A 23,700-nucleotide genomic window follows, 5' to 3' on the forward strand; every position below is an offset into this window, starting at 1 on the left:
GGAGCCGCCTGTGCTCACCGATTGCAAACTGAACGAAGAGACGTCGAGAAAGACGAAGAGATCGCGGAAGTACGCTGCCCCGGAGGGAGCGAGCTAGAATGATTGTTGGAAACAACGAAACAAAGGCCTATTCCTACAAGACGGAGAGCCGGTACAATAACAGTCGCCCGATCTGTCGGCGGGACTGTTGTATAGAGTATAGGGTATCTGTTGATTCACCCAAGACGTCGGAAATTCTATCGCTTCGTCCCTCGGCCGAGAGTGAGAAACGCGCCATGAGCCATGAGACGTCCTCATGGTCTATCGTGAATCCCATCGGAAACGGCGAAGGAGAGATCGGGATCCATCCTTCTCAAGATCTCCGTCGATGACTCCGTTCACATATAAATATTCGGAAGACTTTAGACCGACATCCTGAACAGTGGCGTATCTATGAGACCCCGACAGAGTGGGTTTGCTCGCTGTGATCCGGGGGTAGGGAAAGGAATAATATTAAGATGTCGCGATCAGAGTCCTCGATTGCTCGGTGGGAACGAAATCTGAGAAGCAAAGTCTTCAAGGCCGGAAACGGAAGCTGATATCTTGAAATCAAGTCGCGCCGTACTCGCCGTAGCTCGCCAATTTCCTCAACGAATCATCGTTGGTGGGAATTAATAGCGATTTTTGCGAGCATACAATTCATCATACTCGAGTGCTCAACGTGTCGCCCTCGCCACTTGCCTATGCGCATTCCATTCCGTGGAACGTTCGGGGGCCAATTCCGCGATCCTGGCTCTCAGCGGAGCATGCAGGTGCCGGCCTTGACCCACCCGCATACGTTTTCCATCTCAATCTGCTCACGCATGCTTGAGATCTTCCAGGTCTCCGGGAATGGTTTCTCGGTTCGGATCGGACGGCTTATGGACGGACCATTGTCTATCAGGCTGAGATAGAGAAAGTCGACGAAGCCACCCGCTGGGCCGAGACGTCTCTGAGTTCCCGATCTCCGATTTGTGTCTGTAGTATCAATTATTGTAATCTGAAATGTGTTCAATTCAATCCCCGCAGCAAGATCCGGGCACAGTACCGGAAGAGAAACTATCGGAGCTGCTCGAAGGAAAAGGGAGAAGAAGCTAGCAGAAATTTCCCGCATACCCGATCGAAAGATTCGAGTCTTGATCTGCTCAATTCTCGTTCTGTCGAAAGTTTTAGCATCGGGTCACAATCATGGAAATCATCGAAACTCTCTTCTTCCATTGTCCCTCGTGAACTCTTTCTGAATGTTTTCCCATGCAGACTTGTCTTAGGTCAACTGCTGGCGGGAATATCGCAGTCCATTCCGAATGCTCGGGAACATGCGTCTGGGATGTCGCCTGCGGCATCGAAGGTTGTGACGTGTGTCGTAAGGCTCATTCACTTTCAGATTCATTAAATGTATCAGCGATTTCCACTGATATCCGTGACGAGCAGAATGCACGTCAAGGACGAATTCGGCTCAAGAAAACGTGACACTGATGAGCTGCCAATTCCATGATGCCTCCCTGCGTATCCCGTGGTCCAACCGTCCTCGAAAGCTTATTTGTCGGCACGCGCTGAGAATTCCAAGTTCTGCGAGGGTCGCACTCCGCTGTCTTATGCCTTGCAGTAGTATCAGATTCTCCGCTCGGATGATCCAGATCAGCAGGTCTCGATTCTCCTCGATCAGAGGAGGATTGGTAGAGTCTTGCAGAATTAAGGACGAGCCTCCTGGGGAGAACTGTAGTATCTCGATCTTGGAGTTCTGCTTAGTGACTCTCACCCAATCTGGATAGAATTTTGTTGGAGACTGGGAGCGGAGAAGAATTACCCAAGTCGAATTCCTAGGCGACCCGTATGAATCGCAGCATCTCAGCTGGGCGAAAATAACAGAGAAAACGTCGTCGCTTCAGGGATACGAGAGATTGTCGATTTGTGGCGGGACGAATCGAGCTTCATCCTGTTCCCAAGAGCAGCTCAGTGACTGGGGCATTGTCGATCCGAATCGCAGCGTTCGTTCAACGGCTGTCGAGAAAAGTTCAAACATAAAGGACTCAGTCAACATAATCTGGGTTTTTGGTCCGGGAACCCCCCTGTTCGGAGCGAGGTCGCTCAGTGTAGCCAAAGTCTTCCATGTAGCATGTCTCGCAAGAAGCTCGACGGCCGAGATACACCTGGAGGCTGGGAAGTCACTACACTCTGAATACTCCGGCTCATCAAACATTGTGCATAATATCATTACCTTGTCTCCCGATCAGAAACCATTCGAAGTCTGCATCGGCGGTCGCTGTAGGCAAGGATAACATTTGCACCGAACGAGCCCACGGAGGTGCTACCGGGGGCCTCAATCGTCGCGTGAGCGGCAAAGAAGAGTTTGAAATCCATCTGGCAGGTAGGTCTGAGCCGGGATCGAGTCGACTATGCAACGGAATCAACAACGAGCAAAGCTAGGACGACTCTCGAATGCCGAGTCGGAATTCAACAGCTCCAAAGGTCATGAACGGAGCTTTCGGGGCGGTAAACTCAACTGAGTGCTCGGCTGCCAAAGAGCGAAATTTCCCCGGCTCGAATCACATGCACAATGTACACTGTCGCAGAACGAGAGGATTCGTCAAGCAGAATCACGCAGATGTCGAGTCTCTCGGGACTGAATTCCTCCGATATTCCCTGGTGATACTAACAATGCCCATGATAGAGAGCGAGTTTTCCTTACGGATCCGTCGCGGAACATCTGAAAAGGACTTCTCCGAGCCGGCGGGAGCGACAGGACGGTGTCTGAAGTTGGCGGGTCCAAGAATCATCCTCTTGATCGATTTTCGTCCAGAAGCTCGCTGCTCGGTACGGTCTGCGTAATCATTTTTTGAAGAGCAAGCTTTCTCTTAGCGTTAATATCTTCAACCTTAGTGACGGGCATTCATATGGATAAGTTCCGGCGAGTACGTTCACTACCACTGGTCGAATAGTCCCGACCAGAGGAATCAGGAAAGTTTTCTGCTCTGCCTCACTCTCTCTTTCGACCTGCACCATTGCTGAGCCCCGACTCATTTTGTAGCTGCTCCGTTCGATTGACTACAGCGACGCGAGATCCCAACGCAAGGTTCCTATGGAACAGGTAATGATCTAATTAGATGATTGAGTTCATTCCTTCGACCACGAGACTTTTCGGTAAAACTTGCGTAGATTCGACGTTCCCTTGATGCGCGGGCGATACATATTCATATACCTACTACTTCTCTCTAAATCGTCGAATCTACAACAGAATCACCATTTAATCTCACGGAGAATGACAAGTGAATATTAGCGTAGGATGCGGTTGATGAGATGGTTAAATCCGTGTTCATCGTTTCGCCAATCGTCTCTTGCTGTTTGAGACATCCGGAGAGCGGAATAGACAATCTCGGAGAACTTCTACGAGCGACATAGGGGGAAATCCGGAGCCCGAGACAAATCGTCAATCAAATACCAAAGTTCAGCTGGGAGAGTATGGGAGACACGATCAGAATGAAATCAACTGATATTCTCGATTCGGGCCGTAGAAGATGAGCCGGACGGAAACGTTTGCCGATTGATCTCGTCGAGCTCCGATCGTCCCGCCGGCGTCGTTTCTGCAGAAATCCTGCGACACAGACGAATGTGCCAAGACCGGAAAGGTCCAAATCGAACTCCGCCGTGGCGAAACCCGGTATAATGAGCCTGAACTCAGCATGAGTTTTCTGGGAAAATAGGAGGAAGTCGACCTTAACTTGAAAAATCTTTGGAGGGACCTGGTGCTCCGAAGCGTCACAGTCCCAGATCCAGGATCAACTTTCCGTTCTCCTCATGATGAACCATCCCTTTAATCAAGACATCGCGACGACGGGGAACAACCCGCAAGATATTGAATAGGACATTGATTCGAGGCGTTGCGAATGGCTCCATCTACTTCCGTTTCTTCAATCTGGAGGAGATCCTCGTCAGAGGAATCTCCGGAAACATCAGAGACTTATAGTCGTTTACTGCACGCGAATAGTGGTATTAGGAGCACGAATCACCAAGAGGAGACGGTTTTCGGCGCGGCGGAGGAATATTCCAGCAGAAGCCCTTTGGCCCCCATATCGAATAGAGGTCACTTCAAGGATCCCATCTCTATCGAGGACCACTATGCTTCAAACTGAAGATTTCGAAGATCGAGAGGACGATTTCACTCAGAGGGAGAGATTCTGTGATATTTCGTCAAATCTTCGAAGATCCATCTCCCATCAGGAACAAACACTTCGACAATGTGGAATGCTCCGATCCATTTCGCACCGACTCGTAGCTCCATGCATCCCCACGGGAGAAGAAAAATGACTTTTTCCCCGGGATCGTGACTTTCCGAGTTGCTCAGCATCGACTTCTCTCTCTCCATAAGGGAACGCCATGGATGGACAGGACAGTCCGATAAGATGGCGAAAACCTGCACGACTGCAATAAGCTTAGCCTCGATATTTATTCTGATACCAAAGTATATATTTAATCTGAACCATGAGCTTTCCGAGACTGTATTTACAAACATTTGTATATCTGGTACAAGTATACACAGTGAATGGAAGTGCAGCGGCTTACTTCGTCACATCTGTTGAGTTCGAAGCTTTCTTTTTTGACTTAGCTAGCGTGAGGACCATTCGAGACTGCCAGAGCCTTCGGTACAATCGAAAGTTTCGCTCCCAGAGAATGACAACATCTCCAGCGGGGAAAGCAGCCGGGGGCCCTCGGAGAAGTTCAACGTCAATTTAAAAATTCAATAATTATTGCACAAGCACGCTCGGTCTCGTCATATCGCAACAGTATACACAGTACAGACGTGAGTGAGTGAGTGATGTACATACACCGTCGGTTACCCTGCTATCCGCTACGGCTAGTGGGGTTGATCACTCCATTTTGTTGGTCAACGCCGGGAAGAAAACTACGCAGAGATCATGACCCGAGTCGCAAATGAGGTTACCATGAGCTTTCCTCAACACCCGGATTCCCACCTCGCCACTCAGTTGCACCATTTGGATTTGTTCGGCGCAATGCACGTCCCACAGTAGAATGTCATCGGCGCAGGTGACCAGAACGTCATCGGACAGGAGTTCCATCTGCCGGCAACGGACCTGCCGCGAGTGGAGCAGATGACCTTGAGTTCGTTCCCATACGCGGAAACGTCCTTCGGTCTCCGAGCAGCTGATTACATACAGTGCACTTATGCGAACTGAGGATATAGAGCCCTTGTGAGCATTCAATGAGTAGATACATGTCCCGGTGAGCAGATCCCACAAGCAGAGCATGCCGTGAAGGCAAGCCGAAACCGCTTGACGCTCATCAGCACACAGTCCCGAGATGGCGCCCCCGTGCCCGTGCAACGTGTACACGCACGCTAGCTCGTCGGCCGAGAATACTTTCACCAATCGATCGAGCGACCCTGTGAGAACATGTGAACCCTCGGGGAAACACAGAGCTGTCACTGGGTTACTGTGGGCCGTTACCCCTCCATTGATGGCCAGACACGTTTTTCGGTGCTTGTCCATATCGACAACGAACGACGAAAGCTGCCCTGACATCGAAGCCGCCATGATTAGTCTGCCTTGAGTCGCGATCGAGGTGACGGGACTATCGCAATCCACAGTCGAATATTTTTTGCTCTCGAGAGCATGCCACAGCTCCAGCCTCCCTGAACCCCCTCGAACTGCTGAGATAATGAGCCAGTTCCCGTAACAGGTCATGGCCCATACCCTGTCGTCGTCATGGTTCTTGATGACCTGCAAACAGCCCCCATTGGTCCCGTCCCAGACGCGTATTTCTCCGTCGACGCTTGCCGACACGACCAGATTTTTGTATTCGCTGCAGGCGATCTCGGTTATCGGCAGCGAATGCCCGCTGAGTCGGAGCGGAAATGTCTCGTGGAATAGCGGACCGGCTTTGACGTCGTCCGGTGACACCATCGCGCTTTCGAAGCCTCTGGTATGCCATTGGGCTCGCCATTGAGCGTAGTTTCGAGTACACACACAACGATACAGAACTATCAACAAATACAGAATGAACAAAAATGTGGGTACAAGGAGTATAATAAACAGAGGCCGGGCTAGGGCCTCCAGTGACTCGTTCGGTTCCGGCAGGAGCGACCATTCCGGGTAGAACTGGAACGGAAGAATGATTTCAGCGTCGCTCGCAGGAGAATTCCCCGCTGGAATGGCTCCCCTCGGCACTCCCAATAACCCTTTTTTCAGATCGCATCGAAATGTTCGGCGTATTCACTGATTCGAGAAAATTCGTTTACTCACTTGGAATGAGGTGTCCTCGTGATGCCTGAACTTGACCGCTTCTGTTCGCGCGATCGGGATGGCGACGTGGATCTCCGGCAGAACCGTTATATATCGACCCCATAAGGACATATTGTAGAAACCGAACAACGCTGTCCAGTGCAAAGTCGGTAGATCTGCGGACCGAGAAAAATCGAATTGAATTCAATCAGAAGCTCAACGACCTCGGTCGCTCGGCTGATTTCTCTCAGTGACTCCATAGCGGTTTCGGATAGAGACTCACCCTTCCAGGAGCTCTTTTGATTGCGCAACGCAGCGAATTCGCTGAAGGGTTGATCGGCCTCCCGATCTTGGTGCAGGCCCTCGAATCTTTTGAAGAACTCCTTCGGTAGCGTCAGACTGAGCTTGTCTTTGATGTCCTGGACACTCATTAGGTTGAGGTTTGAGGTGAAGTTGTGAGGTAAGGGCCGGAATGACTCTATGATTCCAGAATGTTGGACGAGCAGGACGATCCAGACTATCATGACGGCCATCAAACTCCGTTGGACGAAACGGAACCTGAAATCGTCCGGCCGAAATTAAGTATCGGACCGGGGAGTCAGCCAACCCTCAACGCTGTTCAGAGAGGACTGAAAGCACGAATTCCGATATTTCGGTACTCACCGCGTCCAGATGTACAATAACTGCAACCTGCGGGGTACTTTGTCAAGAACGCTGCTCTGCGTGGGCCCTGCGAAGACCCTAGCCATTCGATTGTGGTTCCGCGGGTTAGGGACGAGAGTGCGCTCATCGTCTTTCTCCTTCCTCTGTAGGTCCAGTGACAAGAGAGTTGCGAAAAAAACGTGTTGCAAGACATAGTCCGTGACGACGCCGATTAGGGCATACAGACAAAATTCCTGGATCGAGGGCACGAACGTGAAAAATGCCACGGTCAACACCGACAGTTCCGTGAGCAGTGTTTTCACTATGGACCATCCTTCTCGGGACAATCCTTGCGCTAGATGTATTTTTGCCCCTGGAATCAGAGAAAAGTTCAGGACCCCCGTCTGTGAATTCCGGACATGATGGATATTTTCGACTTTCCGAACCTGTTCATCGGATTTGAAGGAGTCGGACTTACCTCTGGGGGTGCAGTTGACCACAGAGTTTGTTATGCACAGACTGTTCTCGAGCCCGATGATCACAAGAAGGTAGGGCAAGATTTCAGATGCGACGCAAGGACTCGCCCTTGGACTCACCAAGGGATTGCCGTTCAGCGTCGGGTTCAACCGAATCCACAAACATATTCCTGGGGAGAGCCGAACTCGTACAACAGATGCGAACGAGCTACCCCCTCCACAGCCGGGAAGTCGATGCTTATTAAAAAAAAAATTGATACCCAGACTTTCAGGGTCTGGCTGCTTGAAGGACTAACTCACCGATGGCGATAATAGTCGAAAGTATCACATTGCCGACAGTGGCAGACGCCAAGAGGAATTTACTCCGTAGGAGCGCTACTTTACTCAGCGAGAAATAAACGTAAAAAGTCATTGTCATGTACACGACCGTCAATGGAAGGAATTCTGCGAGATGATGCACGTAACGGAAATGCAGATGACTGTTGTGGGTCGACCTTGAAGTGAAAATTGAGAAAATATGAATTCTTATTTCCACAATGCGAAATTTGGGATGAAGGGAGAGAGCATTATTGAGAGTTCCTGAGGGATGGAGTCGATTTCCCGGAGATATTCTCGTTATTTACCTCGTGCTGTTGCTGTTGTTCACGCGGCTGAGCGGAAATTGCTTCGCCAGAGCGTTCTCCAGAGAGCTTATGTAATTCCGGTCATATTTTTCGAGCAGCAGCGAAACGGCATAGCTCAGGACCCGATGTTGGTTCTTATCGGAACTTTTCCTTAGACCCGTTTCTCTCCAAGGCAGGCCGAAGAAGAGTTCTTTGGTTTCTCTCAGACCGAACAAACTGTCGAAGATATGAGCATCTTGGAGGAATCGCTGTGGGTCTCGGTGCCAGATCAGCGCAGGCGAGACCACCAGACAGGAGTACTGCGGCAGGAGACCCGACGAGCCGGAAGAGCTCTCTTGAACCTGAAAAGACGGCCAGGCAGCAGGGATCACCTATCTTTGTCGAAAAACTAGAATCGCCAGAGGGTCCGCGACGTGTCCATACGGAGAAGAAAAGCGTGAGCAATGTCGGCAAGCGGCTGATAGCCAGGGGCTACGACAGCCAGATAGCAGACACCGGTGCAATCACCCAAGCAACGGGCCACCAGCCTTGCTTTTTCTGCCCGGAATGAGGCACGGAAATTCGACTAACCTGCAGGCAAAGATCGTGAAGCGAAATTCGTCTCTGAGTATTATTGGATGTGCTCGAACACTGATGATTGGTCACCTGAAGCGGAAATCTTACGTGAGACCGATACCGTGAACTTTTCCGCACGCTAACAGGGGGACAGTCTCGGCTTTCTTGCCCTCGTTCTTATCACCCAGAATATTCATATTCGGACTCCTCGACTAAAAACTCGCGAGGGCACCCTGCACTCACGATCTCCGAAACTTTGAATGATGTATACAAAGGCGCCCGGAAGGCATCCGCTAAATTGGTGTCCTCCGAATCCCATGGGTAAACGGCGCTACGAACAATTATCTGCAATTCGCGAAGAAAACTTCAGACGTTCGATCGCGAGACGCTCTCCGAAGGATAATTATTCGAAATGTCATTTCAACTCATGATCTCACTGCGAGGCAGCTCGCCTGGCTGAAGATTGGAACTATAATAACCTGCTGTACAAATGCCAGAGGAGGTCCCCGAAACCATTCTGGAGCAGGATCCGATCCTCCTTCGTCGAAGTGGTGACTACCCGTCGTACTCAGACGCCACAGTGGATAACCGCAGATCAAGACAAGCAGAGCCGTAAAAGCTAAAAACCGATGTGGATGCGACGCACATCGCAATCCATGCCGGTAGTACCAGCGGGATATCCGCGAAGGGAAGATGTTGCCCTCAGAGATCATCACCAGCGAGGGGTGCGGGGCCTACAGCCACCGTGGTCCTTAGCTACCATCGGTCGCGGCCTCGTATAACGCAGGCTCACGGTTTGAGCTGAAAGGAGAAGAACAGCAAAGCATGCTTAGATATAAACTCGGGATCGCTAGTTGAACTATTCGAGGTCGGTACCTAGACCTATCAGCCGAGCAACGATTCGCTTAAGGAGTGAGCCTGAAGGTGACGGCCAGGGACGTTTCTTCCAGTAGATCGCCGTATCTTCCCGGAGATTACGATTTTCATACTGGGATCTAAGCGCAGCGCGAATCGGATTTGATCGATGAAGATCGCTCGTGAGACATTTTCCTTTCGCGTTCCCTGTGCCTTCCTCTATACCACGAGAATAAGGCGGGGATTGGTCAACGGAAATCAATCGAATCTGAATATCCATCTGATCGTATTGAGCTTCGAGAGAGAGTTTCAACGCGGATATATTCTGAGAGTCCCTCGATGATTTCGGATAGCGGGCTTGGAGATCAGATCATTCGATTCCAAATGACGTTTGTTTGACGCATGGAAGTCTGACCAAATCGGACGGATCATGATGCTTGACAGGTGAGATCATGTTTAGAAAATTCGAGATACGAATCCTCGATAACGAAAAACGGACCCGTATTCAGCACATTTCTGGGGAACCTCGGGTCTCTATATAGCTCCTATCACGATCTTCTCGGATGTCGCAGTCGGTCGCTAATATTGGACAATTCTTCACGGCCTCTTCGAGTCCTTCACAATGGTATCAGATTGCCCTCGGAAGAACATGAAGGGGTCCCAAAACACCAACTTCATCGAACTCAAAAGCACAGAGAGCGAACTTGGAGTTCATAGTTAGGACTCTCTCGACAAAACACCGCCGACAAGTTTTTTTCAGCACCAGAACGCACCAAAAATCGACAGTATCTAATCTCGTGCCCGAGCGATACGATACACCGAGTGGTGGGAACCTCTACCGACAAATCACAAATCGTGCGAACACGAGCACTATGCCGAAAGTGCGTCCCCTTCCATAGATATCAATTATCCGATACGTGAAACTATTCTTGAATCACCTAATTTGGCGTCTTCCTCCTCCCTTTGGCTCTGTCCCCTTCGAGCAGTCGACGAAGTCATTCGCGCACAGACATCACGAGCGTGTTTTAGCTCCGACTCTTACGGGAACCGAGGGACAATCGAATACTTGTCTTATCTGCCGCTCAAATTATCCGCGGATCGAGATCAGATCGAAAAATTGATTCCCTAAAGCTCGATTCCGGATTATAACGACGTAATGACTCGGTCGGATGGGGACACTATGTATGGCTCTGCCACCGATCTGTTTGCAATTCCGAATGTTCCAGTGCAGACTCCACGCTGAGTACCGACCGAATATCTCATAACGCAGAAGCGGAGTTTCCAACTCTAAATATGTGTCTGTCTATGACGACGTTGTTGGTGTCACTGCCGCCTCCGCCACTGCTGTCGTCGAGGTAGCTCGATAGAAGGATGACAAGTCGTACTTCAAAACCGCCATTCGAGAGTCACCATGGGACTCACGAACGGCGGGCGAATTCGTGAACTCTAAGGGATGAATTTTTAGGCAGTACACTTCACAGGTTTCTGGAAGTAGAATATTACATATCCAGATCACTATCTGCAACCGCATTCGGAGCCTCCGGATTCGAACATCATCAAACGTCAGACCGCTATCGACGTTTAGATCTCACGGAGGCGCCGAGGAACTCGAGAGTCGTCATTCTCTAGAACTAGACTTGAGCCGACGTTGCCGGGTTGATCCGCAAGGGGAAACAACAGCTCAGAGCGGAAGGAAGTCCGCGCGCATCCCGGCATTCTCTGCAACAGGTTCGAGCGGAGACGGTAGTCGTCGAATAGCGTTTATCCACAGTCTCGATTCCGTCCCGTTCCAGGTAGTTCCGTGAGCGATTGAACGTTTCTAGAGCACTCATGTCGCGCTGCAACATCTACCAAAGGGCACACAATGTGCATATCGTTACTTACTTCACTTGCCCCGACTAGGAAACGAACGACACGCTGCCACACACGATTTATCTATCTCTACGTTTATTCTCCTCCGTTTTGATGCTGCTGCCGATGCGCTGCCTATGAATGTTGAGACGGTGCTCAAGCGGCTGCTGTGACTGCTTCTGCTATTTGCAGTCGGAGTGCAGCAGCGACTGTAGAGAGCGGAGGTGATGGACGACACTGAGGCGTCGGTAGGGACGACACACACAATTTCATTAACAATTATGAATCACACAACGATGGCGGAATCAAAACATAAGCATTGCCACTGATTCAAGATAATCGCTCTGAAATCTCAAAGCTGAACATTGATCAGTCCGAAGAATTCCCTCAATCCCAGACACGCATAGAAGGCCCATGCTGTGTCCCGTGTCGTTTCGGTTATGCGTGATACCGTATGGGCTCAGACTGGACGACGTAGGATCTTCGGAAAGGGCCGCCACCGGAAGGCGGTGACAAAGGAGTCGGTACGGGACAACGCTGGATGAGCGAATGGATGTACCGCTCCACGGAGGGGGTCCCTAGGGAAAGGGTTCTGTTATTCGTCTCCGAGGAACACGATTGCCTATACCTACCACCCCTACCCCGGTAGCAGACCGGAAAGAATCAGAATCTGCGAAGATGATGATCTCTGCTTCATTGAGAGCAGACTTTCGAGCAGCGAACAGGTAGCGATCTCAGGTAGCTCATTCCGAGTCGAGTCGGACTTGTCGCCAAAGGTGGAGCTTGACAGAATTCTGAAACCTCTGAGAAGATTCTGACATCTTGATGCTGATGTTAGACCGACCGAAGACTAGTCGAGACGAGTCACCACGAAAACCTCTGAATCCAACCGACTTCATCCCGTGCGTCCTTGATTTCTGAACCAGTGGAAGCAGCAGAATTCTCCGTAGGCGAGAACGCATTCGCCAACTCGCTCGCGGAGTCACTATTAGAAGCACATACATACGTATATTAGAGTACCTCTGTAAATAGAGGAGTTTCAATCAAATTCAAGATGCTCGAGATGATGGAAGCGATGGCCTCCGCCTCATCCAGCGAGGAAAGCTAGCTAGCTAGCTCTAAAAATCACTGTTCCTGGAGCCCTCGAGCTGATTCTTCCAGGTAATGGTACACCTCTCCTTCTCGGTTTCCCAGGAAAGAAATCTGGAATATCCAAAATTGAATATTCCGGATTTCCACATGTAGCCGAGCCCGATCGAGAAGGAGACTCAGCATCGAGAGCCCGAAGCTAATGTGGAAGTGATAATAGGTTAAATGTGGAAATCCGCGCCGAGGGCTTCCATCTCGAAGCATCATGGATCGATTGAAGTATTCAGCCGGGGATAACTCACTCGATTCCAGACCCCGAGATCTAATTATCAAGAAACCAGGTAGGCTTCTGAGAATCCTGTATCGTCGACCACCTCAGGGTGCGATTATCCACCCCAGCCCGTATATGCACGGGTTTAGGACCAACGGGAATCTCATATTCATGCAAAAGAGGCAAAGCGCGGAGGAGCCATATTGCATTCGAGATTCAAATCTCTCTCGAGCCACGGAAACTCCGACTGAGTCGACATCGGCACTGTTAGAAGCGTCTCTCTAGCGCTCGATTGACTTGATACTGGGAGAATATGATGTGATCGCCGCAGAAAGGCCAGCATTGGAAGTCACTGACAAAATCATCATACTGCGGAGTCAGCTCACGAGTGCGCGCTCACGAATCCAAGTATATCCTCACCATACGGCTTCCTTGGCTTCCAACGGTTCCGCAGGAAGTCGGAAACGCTCCTCCGAACTCCGGATCTCCACGCTTCCGAAATGTCTGAAGGAAGAGCATGGGGCGCGTCTGATCCCTGCGGCCTGTCGAATCAAATTCTTCGAGGCCCCAAACGGGCAATTCGCTACCTCCGCTCCGAGCCTAGCTCAATCCGAGTCGAACGGGGAGGAGTCGCGGAACACTCAGTGTTCCTCCTCTAAACCCAAATTCGAAACAAAAGTGCCATCTATCAATCCCATTAGCACCAATTGATTCAGGAAATGTTGCCTCTCCCCAGCATATGCATGCTATAGGGGGATACTCTCGCGCCGTCGGAATGCGGGCCAGAAAGCCGAAAGCCAGTGTGTGGTGCTGCTGCCTACACGGGAGAGTCAGTCTCCGCCGTCGTCTGCTTCTCGTGCGTCGCGTATCTGGCATGTATGAGCAACACCGAACACAGAGAGAGAGCATACTAATAATCTTAGCTGGTCCCCGTTCATATGGTCTCCTTTCCGCCGAGAATAGTCGTGGTCTGATCGTATTATTGAAGGTGGGAGAGTGACGTGTGCGTGGACTCCGTCGCGGTGTGCTGATAGTCGTCTCTGTTCACTGTGCACGCCAGAGCTGTCATGCGACATTCGTGGGGAATTCTCCCGTTCTAGAGATACGGAGAAGGTAAGTTTTTTCCTCCGGGAGCCCGAAACTCTTTAGGTCTAAAAAGGGGTGTGGAGCCGAACACTGATATCAACTCTCGATGGATCGAGGCTCGAAATTTATGACCTTGCGCAGTGGAACACTTTCCCAAACTAGTTGCCTCCCTGACACGTAGTTCTGCCGGTTTGGCAGCCCCGAAGTCCCGCGAGCATGCTGAAGATGAGCTACTGCACTGCTTTGCCCGTGTTCACGGCGAAACTTTCCCATTCGATCCCGGACAGTCTCCCGACATACAGGATGAATGTTCCATTACAGGACGGAAACATGTCGTGGATCAATCAGCTCACGTCTCAAATTCAGAATTTTGCGCACGGTCTCGACCAAGATGGCAATCCGAGTGAGTTGAGCGAAATTGTCTCGCTGTTTGATAACGATGTCGAAAAGTGTTTGTCGTAGAAACCCTGACAGATGGAGCAGGACCTAACGGTATATCCTCGATTGCAGCGCCTGGGAATGCGTTGCCATCTGACGCACCCATCGTGAGTACTGGCTTGATATCATCATCTGTTTTTCTTTGCCGACTTCCATGTATACAGCTCCTAGCGGGCGGGGAAAATATTAGTCACGCTTCCAACTTCTCGCCTCTATCCCGCAGGACGTCAAGGCTCTCCTGGAAGAGCGATCTCGGCTCCAGGATTCTCTGCTGCAGCTCGATTCGCAGTATCAGGAAGAGCGAAGTGAGATGATTTTTATCAGGGACGAACTTCAGGCCAAACTTCAACGAGCCGAAGCAGAACTCAACGTTCTGCGGAAAGGCGGTGCCCCAGCCGCCGATCACGAAGTCGATCTCGAAGACAATTGGGACGACGATTGGGGCGACGGAGGGAGCACCAAACAGAAGCTCGATGAGAGCTCTCATGAGGTCGTCGAGCTGCAGAAGTCTCTGGACGAAGCTCAACGACAACTGTCGTCCGTGACAGAATTGAAGATCGAAATCGACAGCTTGAAGCACGAGAACGTTCTGCTGAAGAACAAACTCGATGCCATGCAGGAGGAGAATGAAATGCTCGAGAACGAACTGGAGTCGCGGGGCTCAGCTGGAGTCCCAGCTCAGGCTCCAGCCGAGCCCGCGGCGCAACCCGGGTACGACTATGAGGGTTTTTGTAAAGACGTAGTTTCGACGCTTCTGGGCGAAAGTGATCTCAGCGCCGGGAGAATCGAAGAAGCTCGTGAAGGTCTGAAGCAGCTGTCTTCAAAAGTTCAGAGGTTCGAGGAGAGGACTGTTTCTGTCGCAGAAAGCCTCGAGCAGATGGAAGATCAACGGAAGGCTATCTTGGCGGAAAAATCAGCCCTCGAGAACGAGCTCCAGCGACTGTCCGAGGTTGAGGGCGAACTGAGGCAAGTACGAAGTCAATTGAAGAAAGCCACGGACGATAAATCGTCCCTGTCAACCAAGATCGAGAGAACGATGAGGAGTCAAGCCGAACTCGAAGCTCAAATCGCCGAGCTCAGCAAGAACTCGGAAACGACAGTGGATTCTTCTCGCGTAACTGAGTTGGAAGCCCTGTTGGAGAAGGAGAGAGAGTCTAGACGAATTATCGAATCTGAGTTCGAGTCATTCAAGGATAACGCGAGAGCCGAAGCGGAGAAACTGGTCGCAGAGACCAAATCGCGGGCGGAGGAGGCTCTCGCAGAGATGAGGTCCGAGGCTCTACGGAGCGAGAATGCCAGACAAGCTCTCCTGGAGGAAAATCAAAACCTGAAGTTGTATATCTCAGAACTCAAGGATCAAAACAGTGGAGATGCAGCCGAATGCGGTCGTCTCCGCGAGCAGATCCGGAACCAGGAATGTGGAATCCAAGAACTCCGAGCCGAGCTTGACAAGTCGAAGAAAGAATTGATCGAGTGCCAGATGAAAATTATCAATCTCGAGGGCTCCCCCAGTCGAGGCTTGACCCCTCCCGCCGAGGCCGCTACTGCGGAGGAGATCGCGTCGCTCAAACAGCGATTGGAGACCAGCGAGCAGGAGCTCGATCTCCTCCGGCATAGTAGAGACAGTGTTGTCAACGAGTTGGAGACGGCCGAGAATTATAAGCAGCAGCTCTTGGCCCAGATCACCAGCTTGCAGCAGGAGGCTGAGGCTATGAAAATCGTGAAAGTATCCCGCGATCAGAGTTTGGAGCAGTTGGCGAATGAGAAGAAGCAGATGCTGACCGTTCTCAACGAGAAGGCTCGGGAGAATGCCGAGCTCCAGTCGAAACTCGGTGTGTTGATGCAAGCCATCAGCGATGAGAAACTAGCTCGGACTAAGTGGGAGCAACAGCTCGCGGAATATCAGCAAAGAGTCAGGGAAGAACAGGAGAGTTCGGAGCTGCAACTCCAGCAACAGAGAGACTTGCTAGAGCACCAGAAGGGATTGCTGGAGCAGCAGACGGAACAGCTGATGCAGCAGAGAGTTGAATCACCATCGATTGATGTTTCACCGTATCAAAATAAGGTAAAACATCGGCTCAGTGTTTTTTCAGGCGGACTTCCATTTGTTTCCCGAGCCCTCCCTCGCTGCTCCCGATCATGATCTCAGAGCTCAAAATCGTTGATTTCCAGATCTCAAACTTAGAGAACGAGATCCAGAATATCTCTCGAACGCTCGCGCACAAAAACGAGGAAAACAATGAACTTCGTCAAAGAATCCAGAGACTCCTCGACAACGAAACGAAAATGAAACTAGAAATCCAGAGGCTCACGACTCATCTTGTCGAAGTCGAAGAGACGTATACCAGAGAAGCCGTCTCGTCCGAGCAACGGACGAAGGCACTTCAGCAAAGGGTTCGTTGAATGACACAAATTCGTGCTCAGCATGCATCTTAGGCACAATCGTTGCGCTCCTAGTGTACTGTGAAACGCCTTTATTATTTTGAGGACACTCTGAGTTAATGGATATGGGCATGCCTTATAACCGCACGATGAGCGAGCTAACGCATGTCTCTGGGATTGCAGCTAACCGTCCTCGAGGAAAGCGCACGAAGTACCGATTCTTCGGCGCAGGCGATAACAGCGCAAGCCTCTCAAAGAGCCGAGATGCTCGAAGCGGAGTTGGTCCAAGCTTTAAGCCAAAGGGACGAGGCCTTGGATCAGGTCTCTACGCTGGAGGATCAAATTCAACAAAGTGCCGTCAGTCTGGCGAGTCTTCAGCTTGTCCTAGAACACATGCAAACAGAGAAAGATAACGGGACGAAGTCCATGAGGGTGAGCTCATTCGCTTGGGAGATACGCTTGTGGTTCATCAGCAAACGAATATGTAAACGCTTTCTCGCCTATGGCGTTTTCGGTCTTGTCGGTCGCATCAGAGTTCCGCAATGCGCAGACAGGCCGCCCCCCGCTGTATTCCATACGTTTTGGTCGAGTCGCGCAGGAGGAGTGCAAGATGAATCGCGGTCATAGCTCAACGGGTGATTCCAAGGCGATTCTTTTCCTCTCGCAGAAGCACACCGAATCCGAACTGAAGAAACTGAGCGATCGTATAATCGAATTGGAGGCCGCTCTCAACGCCAAAGACGAGACACTGAATAACATGAGTGAGACCGTCAAGGCCACGTCGAAGCTGAGCCAGCAGCTCCAGGACAAGAACACGGCTCTGAGCAGAATACAGCTGAAATTGAACGAGAAGGAGCAAGAGCTTCAGAGGGCCTTGGAGAAATGCCGGAAATCCGGTGGCACCGACGATCGCGTCGACAAGTGAGTTGGACTCGGACTTCTCGGGATAAGTCGGATAAGTCTCGATTCGGTAAATCCCAGCCGATACACTCTTAAATTATGTAATATTTTCCCATAGGCAACTCATCAAGAACATGTTACTTGGATATTTCACCGCCGCGCCCGATAAAAAGGCGGACGTCATGCGATGCATCACCGGGTATCTCGAGTTCTCGGAGGACGAAAACCGTCGAATATCCTCGAGTGGGCCCAGGGGACTTTTTGGTATCTTTGGGAGCTCTCCACCAGCGAGTCAGGACGCCAACGACGTGGGTACAACCTCCGGGTTCTTATCAGGATTCGAGGGTGTCCGAGCCCCGGATATTGACCCGGTTCCTTGCTAACACTCATTTTATTATTCTTCCTAGTCCTTCACGAATCAGCTGATTGCCTACATCGAAAAAGAGTCCACTCCGTCGACGCCCCTGAAGCTACCCACAGAGGCGGCCTCGGATCGCTTACGCAAAGTTTCCTCCTCTTCGTGTCCCCCTGAACACCTCCAACGCCAGCAGAGCGCCTCGCCGTTCCGGCCAGACAACCCGTTATTCAACCATCTACCGACATCACCAATCGCCCCCTCGTCCACCAGCAGCCAAGCTTCAACGACCTCGGAACCTGAAGCCCTCCGAGAACTTTTGTCGCAGCCGAACGCGCCGTCTTGAATTGCGCGGCCGATGCACTCAAGGGAGAAAAAATCGAGCGGACGAGATCAGTCGGACATTGAGCGGATCCCGTTCATAATGGCGTCGGGGGTGACCCCGTTGTTACAGCTGCTGGAACGAGCGCAATGGAGCGGAGGAGCTTCGCATCGTAGTTTGCCGTTGACGTTTGACTTGGTTTCTGAATTATTATCGAGAGCACTCTCGATCGGGGAGAGGGCACGTCCTCTGAAACGGTGGCATTCAGTTGTGTTCTTGTGCCTGTCCGAGGTATTCGAATGTAAATTAGAAAAGCGTATATTAGATAATTACAATAAACGAAGGGGCCTAGGAATGGACTCTCCGTTTCGAGGCTGGCACTTTTCACTGCGGGGTTCAGCTTATTGGGAGTCAGGCGTATCTCTCCGTAGCTTGGTGAGTAGTCTCGAAAAGACTCTGGAAGCTCTCCTGGAAGAGGTCCACGCGGGATTGCGATGAATGGGAGGTTTTGGTCAAGAACTCCGCCACAATTTCCGAGATGGCATCCGGGGAGTGGACCGAACGACTCCCAGTGCTTGATAGAGAGATCGGTCCACCGCGGCATTGGCCCGGGGCGTACACGTGAAACGCTGCTGAGACGAAGATGGATCTGCTGGAGATCTACATAGAGCCAGAGGAAGCGATTTCCCGTGCCTATCTATGTGATTGAGGAGTCTTACGTCGATTCTTGAATCACTATATGTATTTCTTTGTCCGTGACGGTCTCGAGGATCTCCGAGCGAACATTTCCGAGAATTCGATCATTTCGCGGGTAAACGTATGATGATGATGGCTCGCCGACGGTACAATAGAGGGCGAGTCACAGCAATCCCGAACACGGATTCGATGACTTTGTGCTGCCAATTCGCTGCCTGCATAATTTCATCGATCCTTAGGTTTTACATCGTTGTAGGTCAAATAGACTGTATATACGCTCATAAGTAGAACCTATCGGGTAAAGTTTCTGCTCACCTCAGGTGAGCTGGGCTTCGAGAACATTCCGATATCTTTAGTTTTCTCTCTTTCTTTTTGTACGTGCCAAGGAACTTAAGCCGATTTCCGCATGGACGAGTCGGAAACCGTACAAATACACTGACAGGTTTGAGTGCTCGTATGTTGTGCACGGTCCATGAAAAATTAATTATTGCTGGGATGAGGGGAAGACACGTCGAGCACTTGGGGGCTGACGATCATTACTCGACATAGGGGATAGTATTTTGCATCCGACTTGAATTTTGCCTCCGAGAAATTATCTGCGAATACTGTACTGGTCCGCTCCCGAACTGGAAACACGGCGAGCGTGTAAGATGCGAGCTCGGTCGTCCGAGTGAGGTTTGAACTTTAGGTGTAACATCTAGGAAGATATTCCTTCATGCGGCGCCGATGTAGGCTTCTCGATTAGGTTGAGTGTGATCCGTGAATTACTTCAGGTTCGAAGGGAACCGACAGTTCAGGGAGTCGCGCTATACGTTGTTGGCACTGATTGCTGATCGCTCCGGGAGGCATTACCCCTGAATGTACTTTCCGTTGGTCCGCATCGAGCATCTCCGGAATCGTAGGGAGAAGGCAATCGGGTCTGATATATAAGAGCCTCAAAATGCTCACGTTCGAAAGCGAGAGTCGAGAAAGCATTTTGGCACACAGGGCGCTCGCAGGTTGTTCGACAAAAACTAAACAGCCGATTTATTCACTAATTTCGGAATGGAAATCATAATTCATCACCGTTCGGGAAGGGAACGAGAAAAGTGTGGGGGAGCTTTTCCTCTTTGTACTGCGGAGCCAACGCAACTCTCTCCATTCGAGGAGCCCGGCTAAACGCCTCCGTGTGGCGCTCGGCTTGGGAATAACAAATCGACATATGGTGGGAAGTCTGCGAAGGTATTCTGTATCTCTTCTCCGTCTCCTGCGAGAATATTCGTTTTCTGACCTTCATTTTTCTTTACCTGGCACAAGGCAGCCCTCACTCAGTAATAATAATAATAATAAAAGATAGGCCGCGCTCATCTCTAGTCCCAGTCCTTCTTGATCTCGAAGCTCCACTCCCACTTGAGATGTTCGAGTTGATCGTCGTCGGTGAAGAGTGACTTCACTCCGTAAGTTCCCCGGGCAAGCATCCCGGACGGCATTTCTTCCTTAGGTGTCGTATACGACTGGAGTTCTTGTTTCGGAGCGTAACTGCCGACCATTTGGCTGATTTTCTCCACTGTGAGTATTCCGGTTAAGAGAAACATTAATATGTGTTCTCCGATGACGATAAGGAGAATCGGGAGCCCCCAATCCTTTTCACGGGAGAATTAGGGTGACAGCAGGAGGGAATCTATCGCCTTACCTTGTGCTCCAAGTCGCGTGATCTTCTGCACGTACTTCAAACCGGTCACAATTTCTCGTTGGACAAAGAAATCGATGCGGATCTGGTATAGGATTCCTTCTTTGACGGTGAAAGTTTTCTTTTTCAAATCCTTGAGTTCGGTTGTGAGATCGAGCACCACATCCGGACGGCCCTCGACGACCAGAGCGAGCTGCTTAACGATCACCTGCAAGTTCATCGGAATAAATGCTGGATTCACGGGAATCCCTCTCGGTCGGATAGGGGGATCATCCGCTGCACCACGCAGCGAACCTTCGTAATTCTTTCTTTCAAGACTCGAAAGTCGTGATTTCTAAGAAGTCCGAGGACACGAGCATTGATGAATCTCCCACATCTTACACAGACAGCATATGGAGGGTGCAGGGCCCAATAAATGAGGATTCGACCTGCCCGGCATTACCGAGCTTCCGGAAAGATTATCTAAGAGGTCAATAACGCAAGGTAGCTTGGATGGGTAGCCCGGGATCCGGTGTCAGATAGAGAGCTGCGTGGCTTAAAGCTGTTGATCGTTTCTGGCTTCAGGCAGATTTGGACGGTTTCCAAAGATTTGAAAACGCCGAGTCTCGAGATCGATTGACTCGCCTAAGGCACGAGCCGGGATCTGTTACACCTATCTGGCACTCATCTCTCACGACTGCTCGGCTTCGATTCTGTGCGAGAAGCATGCGAAGTGTCGACCCGATCAAGGGCTTCCCAGTTCGGAATGACGTCACTGAGCTCAGTCGGCGGAAACCAAGCGGAACCCGAACATCGTTTCAAAAAAGCCCATTTGGTAGCCGTCGACAGAGTCTGTTGACAGCACGACGGGGACCACCCAAAAAAGACGCCGCGCCTCATCGGGAGAGGAATACATTTATCGATCGAGCGTCCCCGCTAGGAGAATGAGGTAATTGCCTTCAAAGCATTAGGCGCATTCGCTCAAGCTACCATATGATACCTTCTGACGGCGAGAATACTGCTCTGCATAGGTACGTCAAGCGTCCCGAAATAACTCACATTTTTTGGGTTTTCCGGCTCAACAATGATCTGCTCTCCTGTCAGCGCCTGACCTAACAAGGCCTGTTTGTACTTAAGTAGACTCTCGTCTTCTTTGTCAGCTTCGACGATGTCCTTCAATGTCTTTTGTGCAGGTGGTTTGTAGGTAGATTCCTCCTCATGCTCAATAACAGGAGTTTCGGCGTCGCCTCCGGCCATGGTTGGAGCGGCGATAAATCGATACGGTAGAACGGGGCTCCAAGATCTGCAACGTGAAGAGAAATGAGCCTTATCAGTTGAGCTCCTAGCCCAAGGCATGAGTTGCTTGCAGCGTGGCAGTTCGACACCCATTTCTTCCCCATCCAGATGTGGGCGAGGAGCCCATGAGATTCCACTGTCTCGCTCGGAATTAGTGGCATCAGACGGAGTCGGACCGATCATTCTGGGACCAGTAGTCAGCTTAATTAAAACTAATCAGTCTTCCTCGGCTACTTTCCGTCACATTGCTGAGCTGAAGCCGCCGAGCAGTCGGAAGCTCAAGCGGCTCGAACGGGGCTAAAGCGATCGATTCGGGGATCCTCTCGAAGGATGTTACATTGTTCAGCTTCGTCACTGTCGAACAGAAACCCTACCCGCCCTGCCATGAATTCGATCGCTCGACGTAAGCCATGAGGCCTGACTTCTATAATGAGCCCGGATATCTACATATAACGACAGTATTGGCATTAGGCGGCACGACGCATGAACTGTGGATACGGCCAACTGGATGAGCGAGCGAGTACCGGCTAGTTCCTGCCCGAGTAGCTCTATGACTGACGAGCTGAGAGTAGAACAGCCTGGCGGTGAGACGGAGAGCCAGGACACGCTGGCTGCTCGACTAAACGACGAGGTGTCATACAATCTGCCCACCCGGCGAGGGTGTCAACCGAATGACTTCGATGGTCTGACGGTAGCTCAGAGAGCGACTCGATCGAATCTAGATCATCTAGAGTTCCGGGAAGAACCGTTCGCGCGAGTTACTGGGCATTTAAGGTTTTACGTAAACAGTTTTGTTTCCTCTACGAGCCTTCGCGATCTCATTCAGCGCGGAAGGATAACGCCGCTCGAAAGCTGACGCAGGAGGAGGAGCTCAAGAGCCGAGATCGGCTCCATCGTACACCTTCTGCGTCTTCTCGGTCGGTTCTATTTCACGACAAGAACGAAAAGCTCCTTCACATTCCGAATTCCGGTCCAGCTGAGGAGCGGAGATGATCGACAAACCGGTTCCCCAAGGGGATCGGCGAGGGACATTCCCGTTCGAGCGAGAATCCATAAATCCAAGCGGGGCGGCTTCCCAACGACTGACGATTCGGACAGCGGGTTTTACGCAGCAACGCAACAGTCACGCTCGAAACACGCAATCCTAACCGTGACTCATGACGACACACTCACAGTTATGAGGACGAGAATTCGCGCCGGGTAGTGCAGCGAGGATCGCTCCTACTTCAAATGAAGCTTCCGTCTGAGCCTGCGAGACGAAGGCTCACACTCACACACTCAGGGGTGATTGGCACATCTCAAAATAAACTCGAGCAGCGCACACCACACCCCAATCTAAATTTAGAAGGGCTCCGTCGATAGGCATGTCGGCGCGGGCATTCTTCTGAAAGTACTCCCCATGGACCAACAGACGTAGTTACGCAATTCCGACTACGGATCACAGAGAACTTGAACTTGGGTACCATGCATTAAGCAACAGGCTATAACCGGTGCGAGCAAACCCTGGAGTGACGTAACGCTGTAAACAGAATTTCAACGCGGAAAAACCGTCGACTCGGGATCGAGACGAGAGTCCGCGATTTTTTTCGCGCACTCACCCGATAGTGTCCTGCGTCGCAATCCGAGGAAACTTCACAGAGCACCGTCGAGTTGTTGTGGCGAGTTGAGTAGAGCCTTCTTATTACAATTTTCAAATATGGCGATTGCTTTCGCTTGGCGGCAAATTCAAACGCTCCTCATCCTCCTGCATAGAGGAGCCGTGCGTGAGCTCGCCTCGCGTTCTGTCCATGACTGCCTCCTTGGAAGCAGTCGGTGCGACACAAAGTCGCTCTGTGGTCTATGGATTTGGGGTTTGGATCCGCTGGAAAGCGAAGACGATCTGAGGATCTACAAGCTGATATCCATGCCGCGCCGCCGCCGCGAGCTACCTTCCCAAGACAGCCCGACTGCGCGCCAAGTTC

The 23,700-nt window shown here is 51.0% G+C and overlaps 3 protein-coding genes across 3 annotated transcripts; 1 reads left to right on the plus strand and 2 right to left on the minus strand.

The window, feature by feature from the left end:
- Positions 1-4,688: 4,688 nt before the first annotated feature.
- On the minus strand, positions 4,689-11,414 carry SCAP (SREBP cleavage activating protein). The gene is made up of 11 exons (XM_018641493.1): positions 11,290-11,414; positions 9,030-9,351; positions 8,794-8,895; positions 8,566-8,640; positions 7,996-8,336; positions 7,673-7,866; positions 7,375-7,542; positions 6,918-7,269; positions 6,538-6,812; positions 6,276-6,430; positions 4,689-6,131 (listed from the first exon to the last, which is right to left on the minus strand). The coding sequence occupies exons 2-11, from the start codon at positions 9,261-9,263 to the stop codon at positions 4,884-4,886; spliced, it is 3,144 nt and encodes a 1,047-aa protein (XP_018497009.1). The 5' UTR covers positions 9,264-9,351; positions 11,290-11,414; the 3' UTR covers positions 4,689-4,883.
- A 2,591-nt stretch (positions 11,415-14,005) lies between these two features.
- Positions 14,006-18,141, plus strand: LOC100905746 (thyroid receptor-interacting protein 11). Its single transcript, XM_029112934.1, has 8 exons — positions 14,006-14,105; positions 14,213-14,247; positions 14,364-16,081; positions 16,258-16,534; positions 16,706-16,954; positions 17,190-17,443; positions 17,541-17,730; positions 17,830-18,141. The coding sequence occupies exons 1-8, from the start codon at positions 14,006-14,008 to the stop codon at positions 18,121-18,123; spliced, it is 3,117 nt and encodes a 1,038-aa protein (XP_028968767.1). The 3' UTR covers positions 18,124-18,141.
- A 1,656-nt stretch (positions 18,142-19,797) lies between these two features.
- Positions 19,798-23,404, minus strand: RhoGDI (rho GDP-dissociation inhibitor). The gene is made up of 4 exons (XM_003748614.2): positions 23,338-23,404; positions 21,503-21,746; positions 20,468-20,672; positions 19,798-20,341 (listed from the first exon to the last, which is right to left on the minus strand). Exons 2-4 carry the CDS (start codon positions 21,698-21,700, stop codon positions 20,145-20,147), a joined length of 600 nt encoding a protein of 199 aa, XP_003748662.1. The 5' UTR covers positions 21,701-21,746; positions 23,338-23,404; the 3' UTR covers positions 19,798-20,144.
- Positions 23,405-23,700: the final 296 nt, after the last annotated feature.

The sequence above is a fragment of the Galendromus occidentalis genome, unplaced genomic scaffold, assembly GCF_000255335.2.
Source record: "Galendromus occidentalis unplaced genomic scaffold, Mocc_1.1 scf7180000077539, whole genome shotgun sequence".
NCBI lineage: Eukaryota > Metazoa > Arthropoda > Arachnida > Mesostigmata > Phytoseiidae > Galendromus > Galendromus occidentalis.